General features: G+C 32.9%; 1 protein-coding gene across 5 annotated transcripts in view; it reads right to left on the reverse strand.

Moving 5' to 3' along the window:
• LOC145254755 (proton-coupled zinc antiporter SLC30A9, mitochondrial-like) overlaps window positions 1-13,470 on the reverse strand; it is a 134,671-nt gene that overhangs the window by 30,653 nt on the left and 90,548 nt on the right. For all 5 annotated transcript variants that reach the window (XM_080113511.1, XM_080113503.1, XM_080113532.1 and 2 more), the window contains one exon: window positions 9,467-9,506. In XM_080113511.1, the coding sequence (XP_079969637.1) occupies window positions 9,467-9,506 (40 nt within the window). The remainder of the gene's footprint in view (window positions 1-9,466; window positions 9,507-13,470) is intronic.

The raw sequence follows: 13,470 nt of genomic DNA on the forward strand, positions 1-13,470 counted from the left end.
GTCTCATCACAATAGAATAGATACTACACTACCCCGCCAAAATGAGAAGGTAATGTCTTAAAGGATGGTATCATGATCAGCAAACACATAATACACTACTTCCCCCCACTTCCTCCAAGGAAGAAGTAATACTTGGGAGAATGGTTTCATGAAAGCAGAACATATACTCTCTCATCAGTTTAAGCATTGAGAGTTAGTACATCAGTCTGAAATAGTAGAGTGACTAGAGCATTAAAAGTATAGTTAATAGAAGTAATAGTATAGTTATGGGATCCGACAAATACCAAATCTGCATTAGTAGCACACACGCACGTTTCTTGCAAGAATGCAAAAGTATTGATGTTGTAACTCAGTTAAGTAAACGATTATGACGCTAATTAAATATCAAGCCAGAAAGCAGCTAATAATAATTACTGCAAAACAAACAAAACACAACCTACATTAGACAAATAGGCAACAACAACAATAATAACAATGAGGTAGAGAAAATGTGTGAAAGATAAAAGCCGATTGAATCCGTTGAAACTTTTGGGTGCATGCCAACGACGCAGCATTTTAGTTTAGAGACAAAAAAATAAATAAATAAAAGACAGTAGGCCTTGTAACCAACTGTATAGAAAGGAAGTCTGCTTGTTGTTTAACTGTAAATATCCTGTGATTAGGGCCACAAAGAAAATCCTGCCCCAACCCTAACAGAGACAAGCAAAAGATTACTAACACAGCCACAGCAAAACAAGAACAATAGGAAAAAGAATCAACTGGAAAAGTAGGGGGGGAGGAGAGGGGGGGAATAAATAATTCGTTTATATGATTTAGTGCATGGGTTGTTGATAGGTAATAAAATAATCTATATTAATAAAAAAGTATAAAGACAAACAAGAAGTTTTTTTTTTTCTCACTTCAGCATAACTTAGATAATTATACAGTGAATGTTATTTTCTTTAACTATGAACTGTTCATGTCCAGTACTGCCTGGGTGAAGGATCTAGAGAAAAATAATAAAAAATATTTCTCATGTTTTTTGTTTATTATGTATGGAGATAATGCAAGCACTGAATTTACTAATGAACAGCTGATTGTGATAATTTCTTGTTAATATATGTTCCTTTTGTCCAAAGGAGGAGGTAATGCTCAAGAGGATGGTATCAAGATAAAATAGATGCCACACCACTACTTTTTATCTTAGAACTTGAAGTATTTTGCCATAAACTTATTTTTTCTATTTTTTTTTTTTTTTCAATTTTTAAAGTTAAATGCAAAAGTTACAATATCGTTTGGTTATTAAATTAATAATTAAAAAAATTTGTTTAAAAGCTATATGAGGATCTGCAAGAGTTTTTAAGCTAGTTATCAAAAAAAAAAAAATAATAAAAAGCTGATGCAGAAAATTTGAAATTAAAGGACATTTAAATTTTTAGTCTGATGCACTAATAACCGAGCTATTCAAGATATCCAGGGTTTATTTTAAATATTTTAATGTTACTAAGTTGCTGTTTCTATCTAGTTAATATGGTCTTTATCTGAAATTTCTTTCTAGAAAAAAAAATTTTTTTGAAAGAAACGGAATTGAAATGTATTACTTTGTTGTTAAAAACATTTACAAAAGTTTCACATAAAAAAAAAGACTAACCAGAATCAAATATTGATTTTACCTGCTAATGGAAAAATTAGTTTTGCTAAATAAATAGCTCTGGCAATTTTTTTATATCATTTTGTGAGTGCTCTCTAGACAATTCTGAATTATCCATTCCCCAGATTTTTTTTTTTTTTTGCTTAATGAAAAGAAATTTGAAAACCAAATGATAAATGGAAAAATTTATTTGATAAAACAACTAAAGCCATCTAACCAAGTGATCCAATGGCATGTTTTGGATTTCCTAAGAATTAGCCATGAAAAATCCCAAGTAGAAAATTTTCCAATGTTAAGAAATAAATAAAAAATAACCAAACTATTAAATTTACATACATAAAAGGTACTTATTAAATTTAAGTATGCTTCTTAAGACAAAAAAATTAAAATATATTTTTCTTTTAAACTTTTTATTAAAAAAAAAAATTTAAAAAATAATAAAAATAAAAAAGGAAGGCTCAAAATATGGTAATGAGCATTAAAAGATTGCTAGTGTAAAACATTTTTATTTTTTAACAGCCATTTCTGAAACTGTTTTTAGGTAAGTAAAGATAAAATGGTAAGCGCCATGTTCAATGACTGTATGTGTGTGTATACATACATATATATATATATGGATACCCACTATAAGGGTGCCTGCACGTGAAATTTTTGTGGACATTGTTTATACCAGTGGCAAGTGGAGGTTCAAGATGACTGAAAACAAATGCTGAGATAAGCAGAAAGCACATACAGCACCTAGAATTTCCAAATGGTCATCCATCTTGTACTAGCCAGGCTCAACGTTGCTTAACTTTGGTGATCTGATGAGAACTGGTGTGTCAACGTGATTATGCTGTACAAATATATATATATATATATATATATACACACACACAGTGTCCTGGTCAAAATCATAAGACCACTTAAGAAAGTAAGTGTTTACGCATCATATCGAATTTTTAATTAAACAAATGGTTGAAACCATTGCCAAAAAAGAAAAATATGATGGAAAAAATGAAATCTGCTTCATTCGAAACCTAAACCCTGATCTAATAATTATTTTTTAAAAAAACAAAACATTTTCACCTGGTCAAAATGATAAGACCACTTTAATAAAATCGGCTATTTTGGAAAAATGATTACGAAAAGCTTTCTATGTTACTAAAAGCAACTTGTTAGTGGATAAAACACATCTTACTAAATTATAAATAGCAAAAGGGAAACCATTACCAGAGTTTGAGAGAGGAAGGATCTTTGAGCTTAATAGGGGTGGACTCTCCCATAGATCCATTGCAAACGAAGTGAATCGTAGCAGAACAGTCATCACAAATTTTTTAAGAAATTCAGATCAATATGGGCACAAAAAGAGTCCAGGTCGACCAATAAAAAAAAAATAACCCCATCACTGGATCGCTGTATCAGAAGAAGTTTAAAAAAAAAAAAACTCCAGTATGAGCTCAAGTCAATTTAAAAGTCAAACAGCAGCAAAATGTAGTCCTAAAACCATCAGAAGGCATCTGAAAATGAAGGGTTTCAATCATTTAAAGCGACTGCAGAAACCACGTCTTCTTAAACAGCACAAAACTAACCGACTTAAATATGCCGCCAAATACCAGACTTGGGATGAAGAGAAGCGGGAAAATGTAATTTTCTCCAATGAGAAAAAGTTTAATCGAGATGGTCCAGATGGATTTCAACACTATTGGCATGATAAAAATTTGCCCAAAGAGACTTTTTCAACTCGGCATAGTGGAGGAGGGTCTTTAATGATCTGGGGTGCTTTCTCGTCAGCTGGGACCCTAAAGTTGCAAGTAGTGAAAGGCTGGCAAACATCATTAAAGTACATTTCAATGCTTGAAAATGCTTCTATCAGGACTGAAGGTCCACATCTGTATGGAAGAAATTGGATTTTCCAGCAAGACAACGCTGCGATACACACTTCTCAACAAGCACGAGAATACTTTTCTTCAAACAATATAGAATTGTTAGATCATCCAGCATGTTCTCCGGACCTCAATCCCATTGAAAATTTTTGGGGATGGATGGCAAAAGAAGTGTTCAAGGATGGAACCCAGTATGATTCGATAAAGGAACTTTCTGATTCAGTTTTCAGTACATGGGATAAAATTCCTTCGCAACTGATAAAAAACTTAGTCGCAAGCATGCCGAAGAGAATTCTTGAAGTAATTCGTAATAATGGAGGCTATACTAAATACCGAGACCCTTTTTAGTAATTCATAATTGCCTTTTGTTAGATAAATTATCAGTGGTCTTATCATTTTGACCAGTTGAAAATGTTTGTTTTTTTAAAAAATAATTATTAGATCAGGGTTAAGGTTTCGAATGAAGCAGATTTCATTTTTTCCATCATAGTTTTCTTTTGTGCAATGGTTTCAACCATTTGTTTGATTACAAATTCGATATTATGCGTAAACGCTTACTCTCTTAAGTGGTCTTATGATTTTGACCAGGACTGTGTATATATATATATATAATAGGACAACAAGAGTATGAAATGAAGACACAAAACTATATATTGGTAAATATAGAATAGATCATTTATTGAATAATGGAATACAGGCAAAATTTGGGTGATAGAAGGGACTGTTTATGTCAGGACATTTTGAAGCCTAATGCTTCTCATCAGAAGAGTAGAGAAGGTGCTAGGTAGCATGGGAATGATGCGGCACCTAGCATAAGGTTCATTAGGGACAAAAAAAGATTCAGAGGAATTATAGAATGTTGGGGGAAGCTTTATTGAATTCTAAATAAATAAGGAGAAGCTTGTTATATATAGTGTGATATATAAGAGTGTATATGGTCTTTAACAATGTTGAGATTAAGGGGTATATGTATTAGGGTTAAATTGGGGGTGTATTGTTGCTGCGTGGTAATTTATTTTAACGGTTTGTGGGGTGTATTTTCTATGGAGTGGTAATTTTGATTGGTGCCACCTAAACAGCAAATGGTGGCTATAAAATCGCTTATAATTTGGGGAGGGGGGGAGGTATGTAAGGTTGTAAAACTGAAAGGTAATATGTGGCAATATATTTATAGTTTCTTCTGTTATGTTATAGGGAGTATGATTATAAGGAGGCAGTTGGAGATTAGGATGGCAATGACTATGAGTGCCTTTAACTTAATGCAAAAGGTTAAGGATACATATAGATGGCAAAGTGGTGGAGTAAGGAAACCATTACTAATTATGAGAGGTAAAAACATACCAAATAATAGTAGGGTAATTATAATAGTACGAAAGATAATAATCAAAATTATAATAATAGTAGTAACAATAAAGATGAAAATAAAATAGAAGTAAAATTGAAGGACAACACCTCAAACCAAATTTTTTTTTTTTAAACCACCCATAAGCACTCGCGATCTGATAAAAATCGCCATAAAAAACTTCAACTTTTTAATATAAAATATTAGCACACTCTCTGAACACATAACCATTATATAACTTTAAATAAATTACCGACCTAGAACAGCCTGCATATTGGCAAGGCCTAATTAACAATATATCTACTCTAAACATAAGCCCACAGACAACTTTGCCTAACAAACCCTATCCCCGTAAATATGTACACTAAACACCACCTGTTAATTTGCAACCAAACTACCAATTAGCACACGATGCAACGAGAATATAACTTAAACAATATAAAACCTAGGCCCAATGAATAAATAGCTTAGAAACCCCTTCCCAGGGCTAAAGACTTAAAACCTAAATTTAGAACCATCTAACCACCACCCCTAAGCCCCACTGGCAAGCCCCCCTCCAATAAGAAATTATTTAAAAATCAGCGCATTTGGTCTCCACTATTAGATTTACACAAAGCCCTCCATCCCAGTAGTATTTACATTAAAACTTTTAAATGTACCGAAAATATAACCTGAGAAAAGCTCCCCCAATTCAACCCAACCCACCCCCGTCACCCATACAGACATATCCCCATCCCTCTTCCACCCCCTCTGACTACTAACCAAACGCGTTCCCAACCCCTCACAAGCAAACACATGTATTTTCTAATTTCCTTCTAGCTGCCACTTCCTACTGATAATATAACTTAGATTTGAACACAGTTGAACCAGTCCAGTTTTGGGTAATTTCCATCACAAGAGTCTCTGTTGAACAAATACAGTTTTTTGCCATCCAAATTAGGAGGAATAAAGAATTCATCAGACCAACACATCTACGCAAGACCACCCTAACAGAATATTTGGAGAAATATGGAACCTTAATGGACAGCTATAAACTATGCTTCTTGTATCTCTTGGAGATTAGAACTACTACATTAAGTAGTTATGCCGATTGGATGGACCTGTCCCTCGTGTTCATAAACGAGAAAGTATGTATTCAATTTTCTAGGCCATGCTTGTTCATAAAAACAAATTTGATGGCCATTATAATCGAACTTCAAGAAATTTAAAATTTTAAGGTGGGCTCTTGAAATTATCATTCCCAGTGAAGGAATCCTTTAATTTAATTTAAACCCAAGGGCTTTTTGTTCACCGAACTCTTACGCTTTCCCGGCTTATTCTACATCTATTTTTTCTTTCTATCTGTGTTTGTATATATGGATATATGATATATGTGTGTGTGTGTGTGTGTGTGTGTGTGTGTGTGTGTATATATATTCTTTTATTTTACTTTATTTTTTACAGAACCACTTACCCCTTAACCTCATTTCCTGCTACTCTGACACCCCCACTTGTCTGTATCCCTTTCTTTTACGCACCCCTAATAATTATTATTAACAGTATTTTCATTATTATTAGTAGTAGTAGTGGTGGTCGTGATGGTGGAGGTAGTGGTAGTAGTATTGTTACTACTATCTTTATTATTATCATTACTGTCTTGTTTTTACCGCTATTACTATTATGATAATCATCATTATAATTGCTGTCATTATTATTATCCCCGTCATTGCTACCATAACCGCTACTATTATCTTCATTTTCACTGTTATTAACATTAATTTTGAATTTACTTTTATCACAACTATTGGTAATATTACCTTTAATGTTTATTTTTAATTTTGTCTTTATCTTCAATTTTACTTCTATTTTATTTTCATCTTTATTGTTACTACTTTTATTATAATTTTCATTACTATTATCTTTTGTACTATTATAATTACCCTACTATTATTTGGTATATTTTTACCTCTCTCATAAGTAGTAATGGTTTCCTTACTCCTCCACTTTGCCATCTATATATAACCTTAACATTTTGCATTAAGTTAAAGGCACTCATAGTCATTGCCATCCTAATCTCCAACTGCCCCCCTTATAATCATACTCCCTATATCATAACAGAAAAAACTTATAAATATATTGCCGCATATTACCTTTCAGTTTTACAACCTTACATACCCCCCCAAAAAAAAAAATTATAAGCGATTTTTAGCCACCATTTGCTGTTTAGGTGGCACCAATCAAAATTACCACTCCATAGACAATAGACACCCCACAAACCATTAAAATAAATTACCACACAGCAACAATACACCCCCAATTTAACCCTAATACATATACTCCTTAATCTCAACACTATGTTAAAGACCATATACAATCTTATATATCACACTATATATAACAAGCTTCTCCTTATTTATTTAGAATTCAATAAAGCTTCCTCCAATATTCTATAATTCCTCTGAATCTTTTTCGTCCCTAATGAACCTTATGCTAGACGCTGCATCTTTTCCATGCTACCTAGCACCTTCTCTACTCTTCTGATGAGAAGCATTAGGCTTCAAAATGCCCTGGCATAAAGAGTCCCTTCTATCCCCCAAATGTTGCCTGTATTCCATTATTCAATAAATGATCCATTCTATATTTACCAATATATAGTTTTGTATCTTCATTTCTTGTTGTCCTATTGTATAAGCTCCAATAATTATTGTTGAGCTTGGCATTATCCGGAGAAGTCTCCTTTTGTGGAATTGAACTTTCTCTTTTCCTCTTCAACATTAACCTATATATATATATATATATATATATATCGGAAATTCAGTCGACTAAAATAAGATGGAAAACAGGGTGAGGCAAAGGTAAAAAAATAAATAAATAAAAATAATGGAGGAAGTTACATGTAACAAATGTACAATTCAGTAAAATAAATCGATTAAAAACAAGATCGTTAAAATACACCCGAAGCGCTTTTCGTTCAGACTAACTTTTCAAGGGTATAAGTCTGAAAATTATTATTTTTTAGAATATTTGGTAGTGGAATGGAGTAAGAGCGGAGAGGAGGTTAAAAAAAAAAAACTGTGACTACCCAAATAATTCTAATTGAAGCCGGAGGTTTCTCTGCTTGCACAAAGTAGGGGGCTGGAAATGATGGCAAGTGCTTCGAGGACAGACAGGTGGAACTTTGTATGTCCTCGGTACAAAACAGAAAAACACTAAAAAGCACTTTGGGTGTAATTTAATGATCTTGTTTTTAATCGACTTATTTTACTGAATTGTACATTTGTTAGATGTAACTTCCCCCATTATTTTTTTTTTTCTTTTCCTTACCCCGTTTTCCATATATATATATATATATATATATATATATATATATATATACACACATACATACACACACACTAAAACAAAATATTAAATTGACACGAAAATTCAACACAAATGCAAAACAGTGAAAGGTAAATTGATCACACAGCAGTACAGCGACATCACAAGCACAACTGAACCATACTGGACATCGCTGAAACAATGCGTTTCCACTAGCTGACAGAAACATAAGAAACACATGCGTTATTTGTTTTGTTTTAAGAACTACATACAACACTTGACGGTGGTTCATGACAGAAACGTCAAATGCAATTAGTTAAGCACTGTTCATGCGGAGCACATAAGTAAAAAAATGTATTAAAACAAAACAAACGATATTCAAACAAAAATGATTTTACTCATATTCTCAAGATACCAATTGCTGATCCCAGAGTGAAAGCTGAAATTCCAAGATCTTGGGAAAAATTCCAAGCACTGGGATCCCTGATCTAACCTCCTATTTAAGAAAACTTTGACCATCATTTGTAGCCAGAGTTTATTGTATAACTGAACTATTCATAACTAAATTAAATTTTTTTAGTTACAAAAACAATGCAAACTATCTTCTATCCAACTGTAAGCATTTAAAATTGGCAAGAAATGGTATGGAAGAGATACATGACAAACAGGAGAAAACAAAAACAATGGATGTAAGCCAAATTGTCATAAAAGTATAGGGATGATACTGGAAAAAAAAATCAAATATTTTCAGTTTAAAAAAAAAAAAAAAATGAATTTCTGCCAATCAACGATAAGTTTACATTTTGTTTTTTAACACATAGGAGTCACCACTTATCAAGGCTCAAAGGCCATTCAAGGATAATGGTTAATGAGTTTACAGTAGTCAACAAGATAATATCGTAGTAATTATTAGTAGTGGAAATTTGGTAAATTAGATTACTGAAGGAGGCAGCTCATCAAGAACTTGCTTACATTGGACTTGAAGACGACCAAATTGTAGTCAGCTGGAAAGCAGGAAAACAAGTTCCACAGGTGTGCAGTTCTAAGAAAGAAGCTTTGTTCATGGAATATATGTTTAGGTTTAGGCACATATAAAGAGTGGGGGAATTATTGATAGTGGTTTCAGCTAGATGAGTATTTTTTGTGAAAGTTTGACAAGGGGACCATAGATTGGAGCTCAGACGAGCACTTGCCAAGAAAATAATGATAGAGCAGAGACAGGGTCGCAACATCTCTTCTGTGGGAAAGAGGTTGCTGAGAAGAGAAACCAGCATCTGCCATTAGGCTACAAAATCTATTTTGAACTGTCTTTGAAACAAATATACTTACCACCTTCGGAGACCATGGTACCAAGTAAGGCAGCTATGGCCTGTAGAGTAGAAAAGAATAACATTTTTTTTTAAATAAAAACCTTTAACAAAAGTTTAAATGGGAAACATTAGTATCAAAGTAAGACAAATTCATTTTGACTGTATTTATCAAACATACTAATTTGTTACAAAGTTATTAAAATATTAAGAAACTCAACCTTAAAGATAAATGAAGAATAGCTACAAATCAAACTTTGTTTCTAATTAGACAATTTTTATTTGTCACTGCTGTACTATTAGCTAGACTAGAAAGTCATTGCGGAATTTTTAATTTTGATTTAAAATGATGTATTTTCAAAGTTTTCGTTATAATACCTTTAATTTATTTATCATTTTAAAGAGTTTTTTCTGCTTAAATTATGTTTTCTTTTCAGAATGTTGAATACAAGACGGGAAAAAAAAATTCACACAATTTTTTTTTTTTTTTCAATTTTAACTAGGCCAAAAAGCTGTTCAAACAGCTGGTAATATCAACGAAGCGTTTGGCCCAGGAACTATTACTGAACACACAGTATGATGGTGGTTTAAGAAATTTTGTAGCAGCAACAAGAGTCTTAAAGATAATGAGCATAGTGGTCAGCCATCAGATGATGACAACGATCAATTATGAGTTTTTAGTCAAAGCTAATCCACACAAACCTGTTCAAGATCTTGCTTAAACATAATGTATACAATGATTTCCAACCACTTGAGGTTGGAAAGACAAAAAGAAAAAAAATAAATGGTTGCCTCATGAATTAAATGACAACCAAAAGAAACGCTGTTATGAAGTATCATCTTCCCTAGACGCAACAAGAATACAACGTTTCTCAACTGGGTTGTGACTTGTGATGAAAAGTGGGTTCTTTATGACAACCGGCAACACTTAGTTCAGTAGTTAGACGCTAACAAAGCTCCACAACACTTCCCGAAGCCAAAGTTGCACCAAAAGAAGGGCATGCTGACATTTTGGTGGTCTGCAACCAGTCTCATCCATTAGTTTTTTGAATGCAGGTGAAACCATTACAGCAGATAAGTACTGTCAACAAACGGATGAAAACACCACTCAGCATTAGTCAACAGAAAATGACTAATTCTCCATGACATTGCCTGACTGCACATTGCTTAACTGACCCTGCAGAAGTTGAACGAATTGGTCTACGAAACTGTCTCATCTGCCATACTCTCCAGACTTCTCATCTACTGACTAACACTTTTTCAAGCATCTCGACAACTTTCTGCATGAGAAATGTTTCAAAAACCTAAACGATATCAAAAACTCTTTCAGAAACTTCAATAGAACGCAAGATTTTTACATTACGGGCATAAATACACTTTTTTTTATGTTTGCAAAAGTGTGTCGATTCTGATGGTGCTTCTTTCAATCAATAATTTTTTGTTTGAACCAAGATATGTTTATCTGAATTTAAAAAGTTAAAAAACTGCAAGAACTTTCTTGTCAACCTCATATGTTACTAGCAATAATACACTTTGTTACAATTTATTTTATGAAACATTTTTCATTAATCGCTAGAAAAATCAAATTCATTAAGGGGAATAACTCATTTTAAATTGAAGAATTAAAAAAAAAAGGGGAGGGTCGTCTCACTTACAACAAAAATTTCATTTTCTGGATAAGTTTCAAAAATGTTCCAACAAATAAAACTTAAAACCTAAAATGACTTCACTGCATTTCAAGGACTGTTAGGTAGGTACAACTACTGATAAATAAAATAAGAAATCTTTGACTCTTAAATCCCAACCAAGAAATGCCTATATCTAAACATCTTCCATTTATCAGATGTTATGTTAAGAGAAAGATGGCTTCAGTTTGTTGGTCACTTATGGAGTAACACCTTTCTATGCAATCCACTACACAATAAAAGATCAGTTAGAAGAACACATACCGACATCGACTAATTAGTAGAAAACTAATTAGTAGAAGATTATTTACTATAATAATTATTAAATACCTACAGATACTAGTGTTTCATCCTTTTGGGAATCATCAGTGCAGGGTGTCACGATTAATGCCAGTCAAGAGATTCGAACCCCGGCAACAGAAGTCATGTCTGGCTTCATTAGCAAGGACCTAAATTATTCGGCTACCGTCAACCGCGAGAGATACAGTATTCTTATTAAATGCTTTTTAACGCCAGTCAGAGTGATCTAATCATTATATGACGATCTGCGTGTATGAGCTAAGTTGACCGACTTTATTAAAACTGAAAGTGCTGAATAATAAGAACAAGTTTCTTAAAGGGGCTGACAAAATTATATATATTTTACACACATACTGTAGAGTTTCATTCCTATAACTTATAAAAAAAACATTTTAAAAAACAAAAAGGTCTACAATTATGCTTTAATTGTTTTATTTATTTAAGTGTAGGTGAATGTCTATATTTTCTTTTTTCCATAAACGTCCTACACATTTTCTTGTGCATGTAGTCAATGATGAATTCACATAACTCTTCAGAGACAAACAAATATTAATACATGAGTGGAATAAAGAAGAAAGAATGTTTCAAGGAAGAACATTAATTCCAAATATTTACCAACGCTTAAAAAATACTTGAGGAAAGACTCCCTTCATATCTATATCATATATATATATATATATATATATATATATATATATAGAGAGAGAGAGAGAGAGAGGTTGGACGAAATAAGAGAAACACCTAACATTTTTAGAATCAATCTTTGAACATATTTTAAACAATCAAATCTTGATATATTTTAATGCTTTTTTGTTTATCAAATCAAATGTTTTATCAAATCTTGATATATTTTAATGCTTTTTTGTTTATTATTTATGTCATATGATATGCTTAATTAAAATAAATGTCTTTTACAGATATTTAAAGATATCAAAAGCTTTTCCCATGAAAATGGCAAACCTTACAAACTTCCAAAGAGGCCAAATTGTTGGAGCTCATATGGCAGAAACTGTATGAATGCTTAGCGTTTTAAGACACTAAGACACAAAAGTAATGACTGCTTTTAAAAGAGAAGGTAAAACGTCCTCAGAAAAGCATAAGTCTGATTGAAACATGAACACGTCCAAAAGAGCCCGTTGGACTCTTAAGCGGATGTTAAAGAAGATTGTAAGACCAAGGCTCCTAAAATCACTGCAGAGCTCAAACATTTACAGGACCCAATTTCCACAAAAACTCTTCGAGAGCTGCACAAATCTGGATTTTATGGAAGAGCTGCAATTTGAAAACTTCTGCTTTCAAAGACAAATATTTCAAAGCAATTAGAGTGGTGTAAAAACCTTCAAAATTGGTCCCTCAAGTTGTAGAAAAATGTGATTTTCTCTGATGAATCATTGTTTTCCTTATTTCCGACCATCATCAGAGTCTATGTTGGGAGACAGCTGAAAGCATTTTATCCAGACTGCCTTCTCCCAACAGTAAAGCATGGCAGGGGTTCTGTGATGATTTATGGTGCTATTTCTTGGAAATCTGCTGGATCAAGGATTACTCTTCATAGAAGAATTAACAGTTGAGACTATTTAAGAATTTTGGGTGACCCAGTTCATCCTATGGTTCAAGAACTATTTCCAGAGGGGAACGCCATCTTTCAAGATGATATTGCCCCAATCCATACTGTTAGAATTATTAAAGATTGGCACAAAGAGCATTCCAATGAAGTTGAGCATCTGATTTGGCCAACACAATCCCCAGAGCTCAACATTATTGAACATTTATGGTCGATTTTGGAGATTCAAGTAAGAAATCGATTTTCGCCGCCATCTTCTCTAAAAGAACTGGAGGATGTTTTAGCTGAAGAATGGGTTAAAATTACTTTGGAAACAATTCACAATTTGTATGGATCAATACCTCGGAGAATTGAGGCTGTAATTTTTTTTTTTTTTTTTTTTACACAGTGATCACCACTTATCAAGGCCCAGAAGCCACTCAGGGATAAGGGTTATTTCAAGTCCATTACGTTAGTATGGAGATTTGATGAAGTGTT

The sequence above is a fragment of the Euprymna scolopes genome, chromosome 3 (assembly GCF_053919585.1).
Source record: "Euprymna scolopes isolate OS-2025 chromosome 3, ASM5391958v1, whole genome shotgun sequence".
Classification (NCBI taxonomy): Eukaryota; Metazoa; Mollusca; class Cephalopoda; order Sepiida; family Sepiolidae; genus Euprymna; species Euprymna scolopes.